Source organism: Microtus oregoni, unplaced genomic scaffold (assembly GCF_018167655.1).
Source record: "Microtus oregoni isolate MIOR12 unplaced genomic scaffold, Mior012 000124F_ref0000388, whole genome shotgun sequence".
Lineage (NCBI taxonomy): Eukaryota > Metazoa > Chordata > Mammalia > Rodentia > Cricetidae > Microtus > Microtus oregoni.
The window spans coordinates 1,202,950-1,228,922 of record NW_024544756.1 but is presented as its reverse complement, the minus strand read 5'-3'; the positions used below and the strand labels follow the sequence as shown (position 1 = coordinate 1,228,922).

Genomic DNA, 25,973 nt, shown 5'->3' with positions numbered 1-25,973 from the left:
GTTATTTTCCCTGGCTTCTTATGATAGTGAATGAAGTTTTCCTGTTCCTACAGTGGTGAGAAAGTGTGTGTGTGTGTGTGTGTGTGTGTGTGTGTGCGCGCGCGCGCTGTGGTGTGAATGTGTTTGTATATGTTGAGTTACAATGTTTCCAGCTTTAATAAAGTTGGTTCCTTCACATCTGTGTGACATGGCACATGTAAAAGATTACACGCCTAAGTCACTCTGTCTTTCCCTTGCCTCTTTTGTGGTCCCTATCTCTCTTTTTAATAGCTTTCTTCCTCCCATGGGTGTGTTTTTCAAACTAAATCTACCCAATCCAGACACCACACATCCAACAATCACATTTACTGAGCTATCCACAACAGGTCATATGTCACCTGCGCTCAGCACTTTGTGGCCAGAAACTAGACAATTAAGGACAGTATCTGTGCCCCAGTGTCCCAAGTCTGGCCACTCTGCTTTGTTTATTCCTTCCCAGAAGAACACTGACCTTGGTGCTCCCCCTGGTGGATCCAAAGGGAGAGTTTGTCAGATTTCAGGAGGGCCTTAAATAATGAACTCTTCACACTTCCAGGCCCATCTACTTCATTACACTTCAGTGTTTCTGAATGCCCTGTATCTTAGACGTATACGCATGTATGGGGGTTGGAGAGTAGGGGTAGGGAATCTGATTATCTCCAGAGAAAATAGATTCTAAATGTAATCAGATGTGTTTTTTTTTAGGGGGAAGTGTGAACTTGTAGTATAGATATATTGCATGAGTGCAGCTTAGAATCCAACTCACTGCATTCCCAGGCGCTCTGAGGCTCCTGATATGCTCACTTGCTTCTAAGCACGTGGCACTAATATCACCTTCCTTTCTATTTGCAAGATATCACTTCTGGCCTGTCATTCTGGCAACTTGTCACCACAACTCCCTAAAGAGGCTGTCAAATTCTGCTTTAAATTATACACACAACACAGCAATAGATTGTACGGTAACAAATTCAAGGGCTCTGAGTTTTTTCACTACCAAGTAACTTCAGTGACAGATGCCCTCAAAACCATTTGATTGGCACCTTGGCTTGGAATGTATATACACTGGGCAGATGTCCAGGTTTCTTGGGGTGTCTTAGAGGTCCCTCATTCACTCCTCATCTGGGTCCTTCTCTTCTTTTCTTCTTGCCCACTGATGCCAAATACTAGAAATACTAGAAAAAGAATTGGCCTCTCATATCCCTCCATCATGTCAGCTGATTTCCATGACCGCATAGCCCTACCTGTCCTAGGACTCAAAGGGAAATGCAAACATTAGGGTGACACTTGACATCTTGCCCTAGAAACTAAACTGTTTATAAGGCAGTTATTTTGAGATACAAAAATAAATTTACTTATAGGAATATAATTTTAATTGATAGGTTACTATTCAGTAGGATAAAGAAATTTTCTGCAAGGCAGACATTGCTCAAAATTTTCAGAGACCCAGATAAGATTAAGTTTGTCTCAATAGACACTGTATATGGTTAAGCAGGCAAGAGGACTATTGGTTCTGGCAGAGGACCTGGGTGCTCTGTCAGCATCAGCATGGTGGCTCACAGTCATCCATTGGCGTACATGTGGTATATATACATACATGAAGAAAAAAACAATCATACACACAAGAAATGCAAAAAAGTTGTTTTAAAGATTGTCACTATGGCATCATGACATATAAGAAAAGAAAGTAAGTTTTTTTTTATTTTTACTATGGTTTAGTTGATTTTGGTATCTGCAGTCGAATTGCGCTTACCTCCACCAATAAACTATTCTAAGTTCTTAATTTTAGTAGCTATGGATGAGACTAAGGTTTCTAAGGATGTAACTTAGAGGACTTACGGCTCTCAACATTCCTTATGCTGCGACCCTTTAATAGAGTTTCTCATGTTTTAGTGAGCCCCAACCATGAAATTATTTCATTGCTACTTCATAACTGTAATTCTGCTACTGTTATGAATCATAATGTAAATATCTGATATCCAAGATAGCCTGATACGTAACCGTCACAGGGGTCATGACCCACAGGATGAGAACTCCTGGCTAAGGGTGTAGCAACAGTCTAGTAGTGGATGTTGTACTTACTCATACGCATAAGGTTCTGGGTTCTATCCCTAGCAAAGAAAACTCAAGAGGAAAAGAAAGGTGTGCTAAGGTTCTTGGTTTAAACTTACTATGTATTAACTGAGTGAATGCTAAGGCCAGTAACAAACAGAAAGGACCATACACAGAGGAATGGCAAAACTGTAAGTAAAGGAATGCTAGGGTCAAGGAGAGGAGAAAAAATTCTACCCAGAACTTCGTATGGGACCACAATTCTGTCAAATGCCTTGATTTTAGACCTTTTATAGAACAGTGAGAGAATATTTGTGGTAGGCTTTAGTCACCCAGTATTTGACATTCAACCCAAGAAACAAATATACTACTCTATGTATATTCGATGTCCAAATAATAATGCCAATCAAATAGTTTTGTCTCCAAAGTCACTTTGTTGAACTTGCATCTGGCGAGTTTCCTTTAGCACTTTTCTCTGGGAGCAGACAAAGCTAAGCAACAGCAACCAAATCATGAGGGACACCAAACGGAATGGTATCCACAGAGCCTGGTGCTGCATCTGTCTTCTCTTTGGCATCATGATGAGCTGGCTCCCATGGTTACCACATTGTCATAGAGTGGTGATTAACAGGTTCAGCCTAGAACCTTTCTTAAGTTGGTAGACTCTTTAGTCTACCTAACAATTTTACTGCCTGTGCCTTTGTTCAGACAAGGATTCTTTTGATAGTGATGGAAATGGCATTACTCTGACTACTTATGAAAGTCTTCTTTTCACCAATTCCTAAGCACCAGTTTAAATATTCCTTCCCAGGCATGGAGAGGCTGACATAGAAAGGTCCCTGGAGCTTAAGGACCTGACAATCTAACATAATCACTTAGTTCCAAGTCCCAGTGAGGGACCCTGTCTCACAAAATGAAGGGCAAATAGATATGCTGAAGAATCACACCTAATGCTGACCTCTGACTAACACATACATACACATTCCATAAACATACACCTGCATATACACACATATGTTCACACACATAAACACACACACACAACTTCTGTGTCATATTAAACAGCACCATCAGATTATACAGTCTGCCATATTTCAAGAAAAACATGGTTCATGGTATCTTTCAAAACAGCCTTATTATACTCAGCTAGTATGCTGCATTTCCTATTATTTTTATACCAGAATAATTCCATCTTCCTCTAATGATTATAAGATGACAAAACAAAGCTAATATGAAATGATGTCTATGATCATTTCCCAAAGATTCTGAGTTCCATTTGGGTCTACAGAGTTCAAAATACAAGTTTATTTTCACGAGTTCAGATTGTTAGCAGGTGAACCCAAGAGTTACCTCTGAGTTTCTCCCAAGTCATTAGGAAATAAATGATTATAGAAAGAAAAAGTGGTAACTGTCAGAAAACTGACTGATTTGTTCAAAGACAAAATCATTCTTAAATAGATTCATATCTTGAAGTCCATTTTCAAAGATGGGATTGCCTTCTCCATAGAGGACCACATAGAGGCTGAGCACCTGTCAATCAGTCAGTTTTGAACCTTGTGCAGAAATATAGCAATTAACTAGAGCATGAGGGAATTTCATTACCTGGTTAATTGTGGGAGGATGAAACAGAATTTTTATCAGTTGGCTTTCGTGACTCCTAACGTCTCAGGAAATTAGAGACTGACAGGGAGAGACTCAGATATGTACAAAATGGGCACTTGCATAAGAGGACAATATCACATGAATCATCTTTCCCTCATTTCTCCCTATATGTTTGGTGTTGATATAAAAAATAATCAAGTTGAAAAAGGCAAGCTCCCCAATGTACATTCATGGATACTCACCCTTCACTGGGTCATCCCCACAGGTTCTAGAGGAACTGTGTATGTTTCAGCTCAACTCACTGACTGCTTTCATCTTGCAAAATTTTACGATTATTAGAATTTGTTCTCAATGCATCCTGATCTCTACCATTCTGAACTGAATCACACGATCTAATTCATATTAAGGCATTCAGGCCTGATGCCACTTGGTATTGAAACCCTTGAAGTGTCAATAAATGTCCATAAATGGACCTCTGTTTGCTTCAACCAGAATGATATTCTGCCAAAAATAGAAAAAAAAAACAAATCAAATATTGAATAATAAAAGTAATTCTTTTTTTTAAAAGTAATTCTTTAAAGTAGAAAAAAGTAGCATAAGGTCTAAACCTAAATCTCAGAGGGAGCTTCTTGTCCAAGTATGGCTAGGAACCATGGTCAAGTCCCTGTCCTAAATGTCTATGGCAGTCATTAACAGATGAAGCAGCGACCTCAGTGTCATGTACAAGACTATGAATACACTCAGCCTTACCCGGAATGATGCTATATCTGAATGCAGTTGGAAGGGAGGAAGGGGGGACAGTAGCTTTTCCCCTCAGGCAGCCTTCAATAGATCAGTGGCACTTTGCTGAGACTATAGCAATGATATTTGCATGAAAGAAAAGGAATAGAAGATGTGGTTTTCAAGAAACAGTTCCAACCAGAAAGCAACAGTGGCTGGGGAGATGACTCAGTGGGGGTAAAGGGCATGTTCTGCAAGCATGAGGACCGGATGGGTACATTTAGATGTACCCATCTAAATGACTGACAAGGCCTGGATATGCCCGGTATGTGGGAAACAGAGGCTGACGATCCTCAGAGCAAGCTGGCTAGCTAGACTAGCTAAATAGGTGAACTCAATATATAAGTTGAGGAACAGAGAACACACCTGATATCAACTTCTGGCATCTATATGCATAAACACACACACTCACATGGACACGCACCCCCCCCCCCCACATACACAGGCAAAAAGGTGGCATTTACATTCTGGTTATAATTATAATATTTTATAATATTTACATTCCATGTATATGTATGTACCTGTGCCCTTCTCCCAGCATGGTAAATATTCATAAGGAAAAGTAAATGGGAAATGTGCCCTGGCTTCTCATCATTTCATTTGGATCCGTGTCTATTTTTACAGCTTTTTTAATTTAATAAATTTAAGGTCAAAAATCAACTCTGGGCTATGAATAGATCTCACAGCAATCACTTTTGCAGCATCATGAAAACAGACATCACATTGTCTCCATCAAGCATTGACGATAGCTTCCAGCATTTTGTACTCTTGTTTAAATATAAAAAAAAAAAGGCAATGAATAGTTCCCTTCAGGGCAGGCTTTGAAGCATCTTTTACAATATGGTTGAATATTTGAAAATTGAGTTTAAAAGTCATTAGGCTTGCCACATTGAGGCAAACAAAAAAAAATGATAGTGTAAAGAAGCAAGCAAGGGAGTAGCCGCATTCTGAATACTTTCAGGAGGCAGTCTGCTACTTGTTCTTAAAGACAGCCAGCACTGAAAAATTCAAGCTATCCCTTTTGCCTTAAGAACTATAATGCAATTCTCATCTCTATGTTTCATAATCTTTCTCTCCTGACGTTTAAACCATGGTAAGTAAAGACTTCCCTCAGAGGCTCCCAGTGACCTGAGCCAGGTATTAAAGATGGAAGTGCTACTGAGCCGCCGTGGCTGTCAGCTCTTCAAGACAAAATCATCAAAGCTAAAAGCTCCCTGTTACCTTTTTGCAGCCTCCTGAGACAAAGTAGCTAGGAATGGAGAGTGGGCCTGGAAGATCAATCTCTCTCTCTGTCTTTTGATTTATTGTGAGAAAATACATACAACATAAAAACCACAAAAATCACCCTTTGAAGCTCTAACTAATTCAGTTCACTGGCTTTAACTTACATGCACAGTGTTGTATAACCACAGCCTGGGATTTTTTTTCCACCTTTCCAAACTGAGTCTATTATACATTTCCCAAACCCAATCTGTTTCTGATTAATAACCACTCCTCATGATTTTCTCTCCCAAGTCCTGGAGATGATCATTCTACTGTCTGTCTCTAAGAATTTGACTACCCCAGGCATCCCATTTAAGGAGTACTTGACCTTCTGTAGATGGAGCATTTCACGTAGTTGAATATCTTCAATGCCATCTATGTTGTATCATGCTAGAACCTCTTTCTTTTTGAAGCTTGAATAACATTCTATAATATGTATAGACCAAGTGGTGGTGATCTATACCCCACCCTCAAATGTTGATGACTAGAGCATTACCTTGCCACTTTGTTTTAATATTGGCTTTCACTTTGCTAGTTTAGTACATTGGGATCCCAGACTAATAGACAAGTCGAAATTCCTTCCTATGGAGGGAAACGGAAACTGTATTCCAAAAGAAAATTAAATAGGAAGGACTAAACAGTTCACCTAATCAAATCTATCTTGAAACTCTCTCTTCTGGAGAAGAATAATCTAAATACTTTTTCACTTTCCTCGAGCAACTAAAAAAAAGAAAGCCTGCTATTTACCGCACATTCACTAAAACTTCAGTTAGGACAAGAACAAGATACTATTTAGACATATATGAAAGTGCTTATACATTTATGTAGAGTAGCCTAAATAATTAGAACATGCCTGAAATGTAAAAAAAAATGTTTTGGCAAGATACTTGCTACATATTCACTTCCTAGGGAAAAAATTCTGTTTTCTTGCTCTTGGATGAAAAGTACCAAGCTACCCATCCTCCAACCCATATAAATGACTTTTCCATTTTCAAGGAAATTGAATGTATTAAGAAAGATTCACTAATATTCGCCCAAGCCATCTTTTATCACACAGTATTTTGTTCACTGTTCTTTTAGTGGCATCATGGGGAGACAATGACATCTTACTCAGCCACTTGACATTAGTGGATAGATTTTCTAGTTCCGGGCAGAATTCTCTTACATTACTTAATGTGAACTTCAACAGAACAATTTATATTACTGATTAAACAGCTACTTAGAAAAAATGACAGTGCACCAAATTTTTAAAAGTCCAAGAGTATCTCTTAAAGTGTAAGTAGAAAGTAAAAAGTCTGGGAAGGCTTACATTAAATAACAAAATCACAATATCTTCGCCAGTCCTAAGCTCAAGATTAACTTTTTAGATGCCATTGCTCTGTTATCTTTGTTACAAGAACTAAATGATGAGATTGAACATCAGAATCCCAGAAATGGCCTCCACTTGGCTTAGACTTTTGTGGAGCCAGTTCTTCCAGGGTTCTCAAGACCTGCAGGTGACCTTAGTTAAGCTGAATACATAGCACTGCATCACACTGCATCCAACTGCCCAATTCTGACTGGCGAAGAGTAGATAGCTATGTGTGTCTGTCCTCTCTAGATCTAGAATGTCAACCAACAGAGTTTATTTGTTCTGAATTTTGTCCACCACATAGAAAAGGCCAATGAAAACATGGCATATATGTAATAAACTTGGGTGAGATATCATTTCTTTTCCAACAGGAAACACACCTATTGGGGATATTTTGGTATTTGTACCAATATGTTTTGAGAGGTTTTGAGATAGGTGACCTCTTAAACATTTTAGTTAAGTATTTGCAAATGCAAAGCACCCTAGCTCCCCACTTTATCAAATATGTCCTAGGCAAGCAGCCCCTCTGAAGTTTTGTTTCTGTGTTGAAAATTAGGTATAAAGCAGGTATGGTGGGCCACTCTTTCAGTCCCAGCACTTGGGAGCCAGAGAAGGCAGATCTTGGTGAATTCTGATTCAGCTTGGCCTGCATAGCAAATTCCAGGACAAGCAAAGTCGCATAGTGAGACCCTGTCTCAAAAAAAACAAAACAAAAATGAAAACAGAATTCAAGGATAATAACAGTGTTTTTGCTTCAGGAATGTCAAGAATGTTAAAAGAAATTCTGGTGAGATTCATAGTAACAGCAAAATGAGTACTCAGTTAATATTGGCCACCATTCTCAGTGACTCAAAACATTTCACAGCTAATTGTAGCCTTCTGTCACAAAGAATCATTAGTCTGGTCAATTTTTGTACTCTCATCCAGAGACACATAAGCAAACTCAGTGAAGAAACATGAGAAACATCTACAGGCAAGTGCTAAGCCAGGTCATTTGGGGCCTGACATTTATGGAAGTTTTGAGCTAGAGTTTATAAAGAGAAATGTTGTAAAATGAAGTATGCGAAATTAAATGAGAGACAGGGCTTTGTAAGGGGTCCTGTGCAAATGAAATGCTCCGAAGCTTAAAGGACAGTAACTAGCAGGTGAATTGACCTCTACCCAGCTTTCTGATAAGTTACTCAAATGATGAACTTCCCTTGCAAGTTCCAGTGGGATTGACTTCTAGCCTTTCGCAAGGGTGAAGTGACTCTTCTGGGAAGAAAGACTAATAGGTGGCTAGTAATGGGCTGGAGTGATGGAGCACAACTTTGGCAGTCAGGTGCTCTGGAGACTCAAGCAGGCCAATTCCTGACAATTTAGCAGTGACCAAGGGCTGACATCCCTCGGAGATACATTTCTCCCAGTGCCACTGGGTCTACCTTTGGTGTGGGAGGATTTTCTGTCTGTGTGTTGCTTTTCTTGGTTAATGAATAAAGAAACTGTCTTGGTTTGTTGATAGGGCAGAATGTAGGCAGGCAGGGAAGATGGAACTGAATGCTGGGAGGAAGAAGGACAGAGTTGAAACACCATGGATCCACCAACAGAGATAGATGTGTTGGAACTTTGCGGTAGGCCATGGCCTCGTGATGATACACAGATGAATAGAAATGGGTTAAATTATGATGTAAGAGTTATCCAATAAGAAGTTAGAGGTAATGGGCTAAACATTGATTTAATTAATACAGTTTCTGTCTGATTATTTCAGGGCTAAGCTAGCTGGGCAGCCGAGATGAACAAGCAGGCCCCCCTTCAACAAATTGGCATCCATGTACCCAGCTAAATCCACTTAAAACCTGAGAGAATTTGGAAAGGAATTCTAGACACAAAAATACAGAGTTTAACACTTCTTCTTTCTGTTTGCTGGCGATATGCTGCAGTTCCTTTAGGAGAGATTTTCCTGATTCAGCCATAGCAGGAAAAAAAGCCACAACCATTTTAAAATGCCAGCTTTCTGGGTCAGGCTGCCAGCAGGACCTCTGGCTCATTCAGAAGACCAAGTATTTGGATGGGGTACTTGAGCAGATTGCTACAGCTTGCTTAATGTTGATGTGGACCAGTTTTGTGCCTTGAACTGGAGCGCTGTGTATGTCTCAGAGGCACCAGTGACTCTACCATGCTGGACTGTGCAGAACAAGCAAGAAGTACTGTATATATCATAGTAACTGCATAGCTTAAGTTTTAAGAAGCACTTAGCATTTTAAGAAGCACTTCTGGTCAGAAAATAATTGCAGATATGCAATAAAGACAAATCCATACGGATCATATTGTCGGATAAATGTATGTAGGCTTGGAAGAGAGAAGAAAAAGAATAAAAAGAGTTTTAAAAAAAGTAAATCATTTAAAAAAAAGTCTTTAAAGAGACAGAGCACAGACAGTCATAGATTAAAAGAAAAATAAGTCACATAAAGATGGAAAATACACAGAGTCTGGATTATGTATATTATTGTGTTTTCTTTGAATTTTTTGACTGTGGAAGAGCTAAGTACAGAGTGACATTTCATTGTATGGGCTGCTAAGCTAAACCAGCATGTATATTATAAAGGTATTTTGACTTCAGAATTTGGGTCTAAGGATATGGTGCTTTGGAAAAGAGTTATTTATTTATTTATTTATTTATTTATTTATTTATTGTCTCCACAGAAGATGAGAACCTGTGGATTCATTCCAGGCTAATATGGTATGATGGACTGATACCCCCTGAAAGGTTGTTGTGAACACCCCCACAAAGAAAATACTTTGCCCAATAAACAGCAGGAACCAGTATGGACAGAACTCCACCCACATTCCCAAATATTGTCTATATTTGTTTGTTTATATTTAAAGGTGGATATGATATAGATATGAATAATTTGCATTGGTGTGGATCTTGGTTTATTGATACAAATTTAAGGTAAATTTGGTTATACTGTATATGTATATTTCTGCCCTTGGTTAAGGTATTGTGTTTGTATAGTTCATTTAAAAATGTAATGTATAATTTAAAAATATAGGTTAATAGAGAGTCATCTATAATAGTCGAGCTTGTAGTCATGTTAGTTAGATATTCTAGATGTATAAAGATATATTTAAGTTAGATAGGTATTCTTCAAATCTTTCAGAGATCTTCAGAATATGGCATTAGGACGTTTCATGACAATGAGACACATCTGCTCCTGACAGCATCAATACACTTCAAAAGGAAGATGGGCATCAAAGAGGCTCCTTGTGGAGTTTGTTAGATAAACTAGACATACAGGATCCACAGAGAAATGACTGCTGAACTTGCCTAAAGGTGGGATGGTCCTTCGGAGTTCCTGATTCATGAAAGAGTCTGTGAAACATTCCAGGACACAGAAAAAAGTAACTGGCAAACTGCCAATATAGGCAGACCTGTCTTTGACACTTCCTTTATCATGGAAATATCTGCTGGATTCTCTGGGCCCATAGGCTGAAGTTGGATACTCCCATGGTACAGAAGAACTTTGGGTGACTGTTTAGGTAGCGAGATGTCTCTGTCATTTCTAGAGTTTTGGAAGTTGCTTACAATGCACTTCCTGTTTTCCTGGGTAATAGTATATCCTTCTGGAGTCTTTGATGGAGTTGAATAATTTATAGTTTTCCTTAGTTATGATAAAAGATAAAGTAGATATAAATATTGTAACTGTAATTCTTGGTAGAATTTCACTATGTTAAAGCCTTCCTTTTTGTTTAAACAGAAAAGGGGAAATAGTGTGGGCGGTCCTTCTGACTTTGTGTTGCTTTTCTTGGTTAATGAATAAAGAAAATGCCTTGGCCTGTTGATAGGGTAGAACTTAGCTAGGCCAGGAATATGGAACTGAATGCTGGGAAGAAGAAAAGCAGAGTTGAGATGCCATGGATCCACTGCCAGAAATAGATGTGCTGGAATTTTGCTGGTAGGCCATGACCTTGTGGTGATACACAGATTAATAGAAATGGGTTAAGATGTAAGAGCCAATAAGAAGTTAGAGCTAATGGGCTAAGCAGTGATTTAATTAATGCAGTTTCTGTGTGGTTATTTTGGGGCTAAACTAGCTAGGCAGCTGGGACAAACAAATGCCCCTCCCCCAACATACTTTGGCCTAGAATCTTTTCTCTTAATCGTTAATGGGTCCATTTCCAGGTCCTAACTAGCCATCCTATCTACACACTTGGTATCCTTGCATGAAGACTCAAGCATATGAGCTGTGATTCTTGTGTTTCTCAGACTGGCCAGCTGATTCTAGATTTTGAATATTCCTCAATAACTCCTCATTCTAGTTATAACTGTGTGTAATAAAAATAGAAACAACAGAACAAGCTGAACATCAAAGCTCCATTACTTCGGTTTTTGTTAAGCTGGACAACAAAACCACAAAATAATATGTGTGTATCCAGAAAACAGTAAACATGCTAATGTGGACAGGGGAATCATAAGTTTAAACTCTGCACAAAGAACTACCAGCAACTAAGGAATGCCGAGATCTTGAGAAATCGTCTTCCCTAGGGAACCCTAGAGTTCACCAATTGGTTATCTAATGCCAAATGGCCGGCCCTAAAAGCATACGCATACAAATACTATCACATAGACTGAGCAGGTTATATTTAGGGAATATATAAGTCTATATACATGTATGTATGTGCATGGAATAACTATTAATAGAAACGAGGCGATTGGTTTGAAAGAGCAAGGAGGGGAATGTGGGAGAGTTAGGAAGCAGGAAGGGAAGAAATTATAATCTCAAAAAATAAAAGAAGTTTTTTTTTTTAAACAACTAAAGTTTCTATCATGCAACAAGGGAGATTTTTGGTTGTCATTTATTCAATGTTCATATTATCTACATATAAGCATAAAATATTAGTGGTTAACAAAGTTTGTCAAATGTTCTTTAAGGAGAATCATTAGATTTTTTTCTGCATTGGTACTCTATAATTTGCTTACCCAACTCTCCCTTTCTTAGAAATGCAACCGAAAACCACAGTAGGAGTTTACTGAGAAAGACTTCAGAAGGCCATATGAGAGAGAGGAAGAGGGAGAGAGGGGGCAGTCATAAGCATGGAAAAATGCCTTGGAGGCTCATACATTGCAAAGGAGTTTATACTTCATGCAAATGCTTTAGAATGCTGGAAGTCAAAACTAAAATTTAACTCATTTGAAACACCTTTTGGTCCAACAGAAACACTCCTAGATATACATGCAACATAAATACACAGATATTCAACAAAGGGCATGTAGCAAAATGTTCATATCAATACTATTTCTCATAGTTCATAGTGAAAGCAAATTTCATCCCCACCAACAAATGGATGGCAAGGTGAGTGGTGATATTTTCATTTAGTAAATTTCTACAGCAGTGGAAATGAACTGCAACTATATGCCAATAAATGAATGACATGAAACAAAAGTTTTCCAAAGGCTTTATTAATCCATGGAATTCAGGATAGGTGTTATGCCTGGCTGACTGGTGGTTCCGTGGAGGCTCAGATGGTCTACTTAGGTTAATTTTCCTGTTCTGACTATAGCCACAGCATTCAGATGCTTACTTTGTGAAATTATTAAACTTCTCTAGATGTGACATGTGCATTTGTCTTCATATGATTTTCAAATGTTCTGTCCTTGTTGAAACAATGGACGCTGTCAATATGGTAGTATCACAATTTGACCAACGATACAAGGCTATGCAATTCCCAAGTCTGGAAAGCACTTATTCTTAGGCTGAGGAGAAAGTCACACATAAAGAACCAATGCCATCTTCCTGTTTCTGAGTTGGGGGGGCATATAATCACAAACTGATAGAATAAGTCACAAGGAAGAGTAGTTTCAGAAATAGCTACAAGATCAAAATATTTCAGATGACTCTCCACTATAAAATCTAGAAAGAAATATAATATCAAATTTAAGATAAACACATTTTTTCCAGTGGGCTTTCTCATTTCCTGCCATTTTCTACTTTGGCACATCTTGCTGTGTCATGATGTCCCCTCTTGCAAGGGCTTAATCAATAGACTTGAGAACACTCATTTTAGAAGTATTTTCCATGAACCTTTTTCTACAGAAATTTTCCTTGCTCATTTCTAGTTTTCATTTCCTGTCTCTTGACCTGTTTTTAACTTATTACAAAGTTAATTTGAAATGTCTAACCTGTTGCAACATGTAGTCCATATCAGGGTAGTTTTAATCAGAAACATTTTGAAAATTTAATTAAATATCAGAATGTTTATCTATAGCTCCCAAACAACTTTCATTTCCAATAAAGATGAGGGCACAATGACCAAGGCTGATATTAAGACCTCTATGAGCAATTTTAAAAGATAACTCTAGTGGTTCATTTACTAAGACCTGGCAAAGACAATGGGTCAGATAAGTCATTTTAAAAGAATACAAAGAAATAAAAAGAAAAATTTAAAAAGAAAAAAGTGCACTAAAGCCCTATAGAACAAAAGCATTAGTGAACAGAAGACGTAAGGAAATATATTTTGTCCTACCTCCTCTTTCATAGTGGGGTCTTGTGGTCACAATCACATGGTCTGGATTGTTTTAGTTCATAGTAGTTTGGTGTGTTTTTGTTGGTGTGTGTGTGTATTTGGTGCACATACTCTGCTCAGTCACTCATGGGAAGGACTTGTGCAAGCAAGGTTTGGTTCTCAGTGTTTTCTCTTTCAAGGAGAACAGAAGCACCTATTTTCTGGTAATTCTCAGCACTTGGGAGCTAAAGGCAGGAGGATGGAACCACCACAGAAATACATAAATAAATACCATTGCTCTTTAAGGACACTTACTGAGCCTTTTATAACTGCTTGTACTTATGGAGAGCTCTTGCTCCAAGTCCCCTCAGGTTAGGCCACCTTTTACTGACTGTAGCCATTCCTGTCATCATGAGTCATTTGGAGTTGAATACAGTTTCATACCTTGCTTCCTCGGTTGCACTAAATTTCTGAGGTTATTTCACCCTTTGCTTTGTACTGTCTGCTATTTTTCATTGCCCTATGAGAGGTAATGGGAGGGGTGGTCACAACATTTTAACTCCACCCAGTAGCTCCTTTCTGCTTCTCTGTCGCTATTGTTTTTATTGTTGTTGTTGCTGTTGCTGCCGCTGCCTGTGAATACCAACAGCTCCTCATTGAAGATGTGCCCTTTTACTGTTGTTCTTTCTGAAGGACTTTCCGTTAGCATTTGACTAGTAGAAAAGGGGATCTTACTCCATGAAGTGGCAAGAAATCACACTCCTTCCCCTTATTCTACTTTGGCACATGATTGGACTCCCAGAGATTTCCAATTTCTTAAATATCTCCTTGCACAAGTAAGATAATTGTCTACAGAAACCATTTCCCTTCTCTGTTTCCTTCTTATGCTACAAAGAAGATGCATAAGTGCTGTTTTTTCTCTATTTTCCTTACCACCAGGCCAAAGTAAAGTCACAGGTTGACTTCAAAGGATGGAGAGTCTGAAGCCTCTAAATAGGGCATCAGCCGATGGCATTGAACAGTTAGTTCCATGTGAAATTTAAAAACTTCCTTTCCAACTGTGCTTCACTGTGAGCATAACCTGTTCTCTATACAATGCAGAGGGTTATTTATACATGTTTTTAGACGGCGCTAAATTACTTCTAGAGCTGGAGAGATGCTCAATGAAGAAAAACACTTGCTGCACAAGCATGAGAACCTAATTTCAGACCTCTGTATTTCCACACTCACAGAAAAAAACTGGACTGGCCACATGTACACCATTAACTTCAGTGCTGGGGAGAGCAGTCAGAGACAGGAAGACCAAAAATTAAAACAAGGCATGTTTTATTACAATATGACAAAAGAACTCTTTCCATTTTGATGAGACGTTTAATTACTCACAACTTAATACAATGGTAATATCAATAAGTCATAAAATAAAATTCCCTATTTTGAAACTAATATTTATTTGATGCTGTATTCAAGCATTTATTCTCTTAATTTTGTTTGGAATTCTAATGCATAGTACACTATTGAAATGAAGAGCCACTGTGAAATATTTAGGAAGCATAAGAATTTATTTTCACTATTACCTGGAAGTTATTAAATGTTTCTTCTAAAAATACTCATTTATAATTTCACATGGGTAACAAAATGGGATTAAAATGTTTTTATCTATTTCATATGATGCATTTTAAAATTTGGTAAATAGTATCAGAATTGTTTTGCCAAATGGCCATGAATTAAACACATAAAATATTAAAGACCTATTTTCAGGAATGCAGACTCTGTAGCATTTTGGATAAAGTGCTTGTCTAGTAAGGGCATATTTTCAAGAGATAAGGAATATAGTTTTAAATGAATATCACATTTTCCTATATTCTTGTGCCCTAAACCAGAAAGAACAGGTTTTCCTTAATAGAATTATAGAATTAATCCAAGTATGTAGGGACAATCTGAATCACCATATTATCCTAGCTATCCTCAATTAATTACCTGAAAAGAAAATGCCATACTTTCATGGCAGTGAAAAGTATTACTTATGTTAATTACTTATCTCAGAATATTGAATAAAATATCCCACATGCTGTCATATCCTGTTTCGAAATGCCAATTCTACTATTATGAATTAATGACAAAGTCTCTAAGATTTTTGTCAAGAGGAAAGGGTTTGTCCACAAAAATAATGGATGTGACTATTTTAATCACTAAAATTGTAATTATTTGAACGAAAATTCTCTAAACAAATGGGGGTAAATATCAAGAAACTGGTTCCCTTTCTCAACAAACAAAGAATCAAATTAAGATGAATGAAGAAGAAAAAAAGTATGTGCCAGTTTTGTCAGAATTAGGTGTCAAGCTACAGAACATCTAAGCCTGTAGAAGGGGGGAAGTACGAGTTAATGAATACATCGTATGTTGCTTTGAATGAGAATGACCTCTGATGGTTCATATGTTTGAATGCTTACTACCCAGTTAGTGGAACAGGTGTGTCACTGCAGGTGGGCTTTGAAATTTCAAAAACGCACATTATCCTCAGTTCTCTGCTTGTGGACTAGGATGTAAGCTCTTAGCTGCTCTTCCAGCCCCATACCTGCCTGCTTGCTGCCATTTCCCCACCATAATAATCATGGACTAGCACTCTGAAACTGTAAGTCTCCAGTTAAATGCTCCCTTTTATAAGTTGCCTTGTTCATGGTGTCTCAGCACCGCAATAGAACAATAACAAAGAAACATGGGTAGTATTATTAATCAGTCACACAACAGTTATCTATAGTGAGAATGAGTCTGAAAATTTTACTGAGATGTCAATCTAATCAAAGAAATAATAAATATACCCTTGGAAGGCTTCAGCAGGAATGTATGCTCAGTGCAAGATGAGTGTGAATTTAGGCCAGGGACTGTGTCTATGCATTGTCCTGTCTTCCTTCACTTATATTCTCAGAAGGTAACCTCAGTTAGTTTTGCTGCTTGTAAAACTTTGTTATACAAAAAAGAATACTTGCTACTTATTATCTGGTCAATTGCAATGCTATTTTACTCTTGATAACTTTCATTCGCCGTCACTATCCTATTCTAATATCATAGCAAATATGTTTACTGGTTTCTTTTTCTACAATTGATTTCAAATTTTATAATAGTGTGAGTTGCTCATACACTTTCAAGGGTTCAGATATTTAAATCTTTTAAGGGCAAAATATTCCAAAGGCAAATTATACTCAAAGATTAAGAGAACTAGTAACGGCATTTCCTTTTCCTTAATAATTTCTTGTTCATAAAGCAGCTTATCAAGGTATTTCTATTGATGAGGTATATATTCAGTCTGTAGCTAATATTTTTGATAAATTCAGAGAGAACTTTACATGACAGCTCTTTGTCAAATTTCTAAGACTTAAACATACTATAGATTGCTATATTCTGAAAAGCTAGAAAGAGTGACAGTGTTTTACAAATGGGAATAGATTTAGTGTTCAATAAAGTATAGAATTATCATGGTAGAACTAAATTGGCTGAATAAGTAAGGATTTGCTGTCAATTTTCCAAGCCTCTGAGTATACTAGAAATCATATATCCATGTCAGAAATGTTGACTTTGTCCCTAGGTAGCTGGAAAAAGGCTAACAAAATACAGATACATGGAGGATCCCATAGCTTTCCTAATTGTTTAAGATTCATCATCATTAACTTTGGTCAATAGCTCATGAGCACAGAGAAGACTACTGCAACCATAACCTGAGTCTAATTCACTGGGAAACTTACTGGGCTTTCCTACAACTGGTGACAAAGGACTAGAGGGAAAAAAGAAGTGCTTTCTCTAGGGTAGAATAGAAAAGCAAGCATGAAGGCATTCATAAGTAGACTATTAGAATGTGTCCACCGCTCCTTCTCATGCACTATAGGGGACCACCTCCTTGCATACATGCAACCCACTCACTCACAAGTTAGTCCACCCATTCATCTCCTTTTGGCACACTGGATATCCACGAGGATGATAGCTGACATCTTTCTTATTTATTTTAATCAGGCTGAACTAATCTCTTCACACAAAAACTCGAGACCATCTTTAAAGGAATTTCAATTACTATTCCCTCATCTTGTGTGAGCTGAGGAAGGAGTGGGTCAGAGAAGAACTTCTCATGTAGATAGAATTACTTTACCTCCTCACTACATTTCACCTAAAAAGACACAGTCAGTGTTTGGAATCTACTAAAGACTGATATATGTACCCACCCACTGTGACAGTGGGGCTGGTCTATTGGGAGCTCACCAAGGCCAGCTGGACTGGGACTGAATAAGCATGGGATAAAACTGTACTCTCTGAACATGGTGGATAATGAAGGCTGATGAGAAGCCAAGGACAATGGCACTAGGTTTCCATCCTACTGCATGAACTGGCTTTGTGGGAGCCTAGCCTGTTTGGATGCTCACCTTCCTGGACCTGGATGGAGAGGGGAGGACCTTGGACTTCCCACAGGGCAGGGAATCCCAACTGCTTTTCAGACTCGAGAGGGAAGGGGAATGGAGTGGGAGGAGCAGGAGAGGAGTGGGTGGAGGGGGAGAGGAGTGGGAGGAGGGGGAGGGAAATGAGAGGCGGGGAGGAGGCGGAAATATTTTTCAACAAAAAAAAGACTGATATATATATATATATACATACATACATACACACACACATATATATATACATATACGATTGCGTTTGTTATAAATAAATATATTCATTTAAAAGAAAGTGGCTCCATAGGAAGTCAGTGCCCCAGTCAACAAAGGTCAGTAAATTCACACAAAGTCAAAAAAGATAAATGCATGCTCTTTGGCCAAGAAACTGCTGCACATGATTTATTGAAAGAAGTTCAGTTCTATTTTAATAATTAGCATGAGGGAATCAATAACTCTGTGAAAAGGACAAAGCATAAAGTATCCCCCTCCTCTACGTCCTAATGAGGCTGGATAATAATGAACAGCGTTTGGTTTTGACAAGGCTCACAAGTTGGAATGTGAGAGAGAAGGCAAAGAAGATGAGAATGGAATATCAAATGATAAACTAATATGGTCCAGGGTGTGCAGCCAAACAAGAAAAAGGACAGGGTAGAAGAATGGGAAAGAGAGGAGGGGACAGAAAAGAAGGGAAGTAGAAGAGAAGAGGAGAGGAGAAAGCAACGGGAACCTTTAGCATTTACTGCAATGAATGGGAACTGATGATAAGGTGTCCAACAAGAATTTGTGAAAATGTTGACAACACAATGTGACATCCGCCACACACATGAATACACATCACACATAACCACATATTTTCAAGGCCTTCAACAAGGATCTACATTGTTTTTGCAAGGCTTCTTGGGATTGCATCTGTGATTCCTTTGACGGCATCACCTGCTTAGGCAAACCTTTCAGCAAAAGAAAACAGCCTGGACAGACAGGATGATGTGGACTAAGAGATTTTACAGGATAGATAGATAGATAGATAGATAGATAGATAGATAGATAGATAGATAGATAGATAGATGATAGATATATAGGTAAGGTACAATGTAAAAAAATCAAATGTAGAGCTCAATAAAAATCAATAAAAAATACAAACCATTTCTGAGCACATTTTGGGCAATTACATAGTATCCGTGATGTACTATGCTTTAGAATTCCAAGTAAAATTAAGCAACTAAATGCATGAATAAAACATCAAATAAAAGCACTGTAATTTCTCTAGAAACATAATGTTCCTGACAAATGGAAATGATTAAGGGACATGGGGAATACAGGGAAACATGCTTTCAGGCTTTGCATATGAACTTAATTAAGAATAAAGCTACTGTTGAGGTCTTGACACTAAAGTCATTTCATCCAAAGAAACAACAAATGTAGAAAACCAATAAATAGGCATCCTTAGGGCTCACCACTGTGTGGCCTCTGATGAACCAAAACCATGTGCAGGTAGAAGATGCTGATGTAGTTTTGTTGTTGTTGTTGTTGTTCTCCTATAGAAGTTCAGTGACAACTTCACAGATCACAAATGTTTTAAGTATGAAACAATGAACCTAAAAAGCTGCAATAAGTTTCTGGCAGTCTCATTATCAATCCTGAATACTTCTCTGGAGCAGACAGATGGTTTTGTTGTTGTTTCTTTGATCAGCCTTCTTCTCTCTTTTCCCCTCTGGACATCCTTCCAACCCCTTCTCCCAGTTAGCAACAGATCACCCTCACATCACTGGATGTTTATAACCTTGGACTCTTTCCTGAGCTCCAGACTCAGATTTCCCACAGGCATGCTGGGTCCAGCCAGATGGAAGCCTGCTGACAACTCCCAGTAAACAGAGCCCCAAATGAATCCTTTCAGCAGAAGCTAAAGCATTCCCTCAAGCTCTTGTGAATGAGGAAATAAGAACACATGGGTTAATCCTCTAGTCTAAGGTCACTGCAAATCATTAATAAACAAAGTCAGAATTTGAACCCCGAGCTCCCGCTTCCAAATCTCATTGATCTGTCTCTTCTCAAGCTTACTCTTTCTCTGATGTCATCTTCCCATCGCCGTTGACTATCACTAACGTTGACTATCTCTCTCTATCTCTAACAGCCTATCATCCCTCAGACACTCATCTTTTCTGCGTAATGTTGCTCTTCATGGTTCCCGAGCTCACTCAGCATGGAAATAGTACTGCAAGTAAAACCATAGGCTCTGGACTCCAGACTTCTTGATCCAAATCTCAACTAATAAATCCTATTAGCTGTGTGTTCTGGGAAAGTTTGTATTTGGCTTTTCAGTCAATATAACGCAATTGGTTATAATGATACATAGGCTTCATTATAAGGTAATGAGTTAGTAAGTGTAACCATTCCTATTATGTGAACACCAGTTTGCTCTGTTTTGATTCTGTGGTCCTCTAGAATCTGACCCTTACATATCTATAAACCAGAAATCTTCAAATACAAGGCCTCTACCAGATTGACCTGAAACTGTTCTATGAATAATTTCTTTCTGTCCTCCTGCCTCAGATAGTTTACAAAAATTTCCTCAGCTTTGTACAGCTTTGCCAGTCTAATTTCCGGTGTGCAGCAGACAAAGGTGCCACCTATAACCAGAACTCTTTTAAAAACCTCATGGTGTAGGCTAGCCTTAAACTAGCTATGTAGCTCAGGATGGCCTTAAAGTTCATGTCTTTCTATCTCCACCATTCCACTGCTAGGATTATAGATATATACCATAATGCCTGGTTTATGTGGGGCTGGGTATCAAACCCCAGGGCTTTCAAGCATGTTGGACAAGCACCATAGCAATTGAGATATATGCCCAAACCTTTAATTTTCTATTCTTCATAATGCATCAGAGCTGGAGTCAACTACCATCCATTCATGACCCCATCAAGGGCACTGTTATGGGTTATGATGTCTGAACTTGAATATTCTGCTCTTTCCAGTGAGGATGTAACTCATTTTAACCCACCTATCCCTAAATTCCTGGTGCACATACAGACTCACAGAGACTGTGGCAGCTTGGAAAGGGCCTGCCTAGGTCCGCACCACATGGGGTTTTAGGGCAGAAACAAAAAGTAGACACATGCCTGACTCTCTAATCCAGAAGCTATCCCCAATTGATAACCACTTACAAATCAAACAATTAGTTTTCTCCCAGGGAGTCTCACTGGAGAAACAAACCACTCTTTAAGGGTGGCTATACACCCAGCAGTTGATGGCCAAAAGAAATTGGACTAAATGACATGTTTGGGAGCTCTTTGTCTCATAATGTTAAGTCAGGGCACTTTTTTTTTAACCTTACAGGTCTTTCGTGTATATATTATGGATTCTAGTTTTGTTTGTATGGGATTCCTTTGTGTGTGAGATGTCCAGGCATCTATATGTGTTTCTTGTGCTTTTTCTTTGGCTCTTTTTCTTGTTTAGATGCTTTGTCCTATTCCAATTTATTTGTTTTTGTTTTATTTTATTGTATTATTGTTTTTAGTTGTCTGTTTTCTAAAGAGAGATAGAAAGGGTGTAGATCCAAATGGAGGGAAATTTGGAGGAACTGGGAGGGGTAATGGAAGGGGAAACTGTAATCAGAAGAGATTTATGAAGAAAGTGATTTTCAACAAAAAATTAAATAAAATAAATACTCCTGTGGGGGAGAGAGAGAGAACAAAAGAGAGGGAGAGAGAAGAGGGAAAGAAAAAGAGAGACTATGTGACATACTATAACTAAGCTCAAGTCAATAATATTAAAAAGAAAGAAATGTGGAACATAGTTCATGAATGTTTGCTTTAGGTTGAAAAACTTCATTTTTTTTTTTACTATAGTGGAAATTTATTATGAAAGATACAGATTTGCCAAATTCCAGAGGCAATATCTTGGGAGGAAAAACTGTAATCAGAAGAGACTGTGTTAAAAAAAACTATTTTTCAGTAAAAGAAAGAATACAATAAGTATTCTTGTGGGGAGGGAGAGAGGGAGTGGGAAGAGAGAAAAATTATGTGTTGTGATGTACCTATCCCCAATAGATATTCTTAAGAAGTAAGTGGCCTGGAACACAGTTCATGATTGTTTGCTTTAGACTGAAAAACTTCATGTTTTGTTATACTGGAAGGTAATTATAAAATATATATATTTGCCAAAATCCAGAGGCAACATCACTTCTTTGGTAACTGTTTTCCTTTTATGTATTTAGTCTTTTTTCCCTCTTTATATGACAAGGACAGGAAGCAATTCTGCGTGGCCTTCCAGACCTAATTCAGAAGGTTTGCGACATCCTTATTTTTAATTTCAAAACCCATCAAAATATCAAGAAGGGGCGTTAATGAAAAGCTCTTTGAATCAAGGCCTGTCCACTCCATTGTTGGGAGACAACAAACGACCCAGGATGGTATGTAGAAGAGTCATAAAGCCAGTCAGCAAAAGCAAATGGAATAAAGTATTAAAAGGTTAAGGGTAAGAGTCCGAGAGATATCAAATTTTGGAGCTGTCACTTACCAGCTGTGTGACCTCATGCCACTGAACTGCTCTGTGCCTCAGTTTCCTGAACTGTAAGTAGGGACACTAATGCCTGTCTCATAAAACAGCAGAGCGCCTGAAAGATAACAAATTCTTAGTAAATGGTGTATGTTGAGAACAATAACAGCAACAATAAAAAAAAAAACTTGGGAAAACACATTTGACCTTTTTTTTAGTATTATTTATCAAATTATGATCTACTTGGGTTTGAATAGAATCTGAAATTTTGCCATAGAGAAAAAATGCAAGCACGTTAGAACCACATTTCTTTATGCTTCCCTTCCCTGCATCACTTCCTTCTGATCAATGTTTTAGTTCATTTCCTAAAATGATATATTTCTAAGATATTGCTTCATGACTTAACAATGAAGTAAAATGCTTGGAAAGGTAATTCTTCGTGAAGAACAGACCTGGCCACAGAACAGAAGGATGATAGAACTTGAAACAGCAGAACCTCAAGTATAGTTTGTTTCTCAGATCAATACAAAAAAAAATAACTTGAAAATAAAAGCTCCCATTACCCGTCTAAACTAAGAGCCAGAGCCCTGAAGCTCTCCACACACACTAGCAGCTATTTCTGACCTTCCACTATTAGAACGCATTGTTATCTGTCAAGTGCATATTGAGAACTGAGTAATTAGGTCACAAAGAAAAAAATCTAACAATGTTTTGTGTTTGGGGCAATGACTCAGTAGGTAAAATGTTGACTACTGAAGGATGAATATCTGAGTTTAGAATCTGCTTAGAGCTGGACATAGTAGCATACATCTGTAATCCCAGAGACCCTGTGAGAAAATGAGAGGCAGAGACAGAAGAAACACTAGAAAGTTGAAAGCCAGGTTAGACTGGTTTACACAGTGGGACCCCGTAATGGCTCCCTCTATCAAGAAATTTCTGTCCCTGTTCTCCCTCTCTGTCCTTCTCCCAACTCAACCTTCCCAATTCCTCGTGTTCTCTTCCCCTTTACCCTTCTCCCCTCTTCACTCCCCTTCCACCCTCCACCCCATACTCCCAATTTACTCAGGAGATCTTGTCTATTTCACCTCTCAGAGGTATCCACGTATGTATGTCTCTCTTAGGGTCCTCCTTGTTTCCTATCTTCTCTGGGGTTGTGGACTGTAGGATGGTTACCCTTTGCTTTATGCATGACAGTTTCTTTTCATTATGTGATCTAAATAGTCCAAGACCTGTGTCCTAAACAAATTCCCATAAAACTTACACTTAAAATATGATGAAATATGCTCATAGAATTTATGCATTCTTCTTAAATATAGCTGTATTTTTCCTGGGAAGGCACCCTCCGGGTTCTTGATTGACAACTCCATATTGCCCGATATTTCTACATAATGGCAGTGATGATAATTTTAATTTTGGTGCTTTTTTTGCACTTGGAAACATATTTAGCTAATAGATGAATTATTAACAGAAAATCATTTTAATGAATACTTGCTTACAAAAGGATCATCTTTAATTTTAGAATTAATCATGAGGTATGAATTGCATACTGCATAGATTTAATGATAATATTCATTCATTTGTGTTTTAATTGCTCTGATTGCTTCCGTATTGGTTAAAGCATCTGCAGATTTTAAGTGCTTCAGTATATTCTACACATGCTGACCTCTTACAACCATGAAGTCTCTCTGGTACCCACTTGTCTTCTCTTCTGATGGTCAAAATTGGGGAGATCTAAAATCAGCTATGACATAAACCTCTGGATATGTCTGTGAGGGATTTTATACTTTTCGTTAGTAGAAGTAGGAGCACCTTCCTAACTCAGAATGACACCATTCCATGGGCTGGGGAACTAGACTATATTAAAAGGAAAAGAGCAGTCAGCATTCATTTCTCTCTGCTTCTTGACTGTGACCAGTTGCCTTATTCCCCTATAGCCAGAGTTTCTCACTATCATAGATTGCAATTCTTATTTCTATATGCCTAAGTATATCCTTCATCCTTTAAATTCCTTCTGTCTTGGGAGGGTCACAGCAATGAGTAAGCTAATGAACGAACACACACACACACACACACACACACACACACACACACACACACACACCATCTTATAGTATTCAGTTCCATGCTAACCCTGCTATCATGCATGCTTCCCATTATTCCAAAGTCCCAGCCTGTTCTGCTCTTCTGCCATATTATTCACCTTCTCAGTTCAATCCACTCCTATTCCCAACCAAAAACTCAGAACTCAGAACAGTCCTAGCTATAATGCTCACCCCGTGAACCTCCCTTTTTGTCCCTGAAGAAAAAAAAAAAAAAACACTTGGCTTTGAAGTTGGACATTTTTTCTCTACCAGCTGTGTGACCTTTCAGGCTCAGCATGGGATTAGTTTGTTCATCTAAATCCAAAACGTTGTTAGTTCTCCAAAGTCCATCAGAGTTGGTATAGGGAAAGAGCCTTTGGCCTTTTCTTCTAAAATCAGTCTGCCAGCACCAAATACTGCAGTTCTCTCCACAGCATCTGCTTGCTGACTGACGGGGCTGCATTTAAGAATCAGCCATGTGTTAGGTACCTCTCTGGGCATCAGTTTCAGGAAAGATGTATTCTCTTAGCCCAAGTTGTCAAATACTTCCTCTTCCTAGAAGAAAGGCCAGGAACAACAAAGGCAGGATTCAGAGCTCTGAATCCCAAAACTCATTATTCCTTGAGGAGGCCTCAAAGAGATATAATTCTCCAAGCACTGAATGGACAGGGCTACTGCTGTTGTTGATATTCATGAAACCACTAAAAGAGACACCAACTGCTAGAGACAAAGAATTTCTAGGACTGTTAATCATTGGGTTGCCTCTCCAATACTTGTACCTATGTTCCTGAAAGGGGGTATCACTATGGTTTCCTGCCAAAACGATTTAGATTTGTAGATAACCACCATGCCCAAAATTTCCATGCCTAAATTTGTTTCCTCTTGCCAGGTACACTTCACAAAGATTTCTCAATCCTAATTGAATTTCACCCCAAGTGAGCTTTGTCTGATTAGTTTCTTAAGCTTTGTGAAGAAGGATGACGATTCTCATCTTTCTTCTAGGATGCTTTTCTGACAAGTTTACTCTACCTAAACAATACACAGTTAACTTGGATTTGGTAGAAGGAATACAGTGCAACAAGGTTAAGGAATAGCCTAGATTTAATTCTTACAAATAGTTATACATATCCTTGAATCATTTTTTGATAATATGGATAGATAAGAAATCATTTTGTTAGCATGGTTATGTGTAAAATTACCTTTTCCTATTTGGCATAGTAGTACATACTTTTAATCTCAGCACTCAGGAGGCAGAGGCAAGTAGTATCCATGCAAGTTTGGTCGACATAGTAAGTTCAAGTTCAGTCTGAACTACACAATAAGATCATGTGTTTAAGAAAGAAAATAAAGGTTATGGAGCTTGGGAAATTGTTCAGCAGTTAAGACCACTATTCATTTTTCCAGAGGACCTGGGTTCAGTTCTCAGTGCGCACG

The 25,973-nt window shown here is 38.2% G+C and overlaps 1 protein-coding gene across 5 annotated transcripts in view; it reads right to left on the bottom strand.

Moving 5' to 3' along the window:
• The window catches only part of LOC121444429 (FERM and PDZ domain-containing protein 4), a 648,345-nt gene that overhangs the window by 381,292 nt on the left and 241,080 nt on the right, over positions 1-25,973 (bottom strand). The window contains exon 2 of one of the 5 annotated variants that reach the window (XM_041646237.1): positions 22,480-22,576. The exons of the other annotated variants lie outside the window; for them this stretch is intronic. Within the exon in view, the coding sequence (XP_041502171.1) occupies positions 22,480-22,496 (17 nt within the window). The 5' untranslated portion in view covers positions 22,497-22,576. The remainder of the gene's footprint in view (positions 1-22,479; positions 22,577-25,973) is intronic. 5 annotated transcript variants of the gene reach the window in all.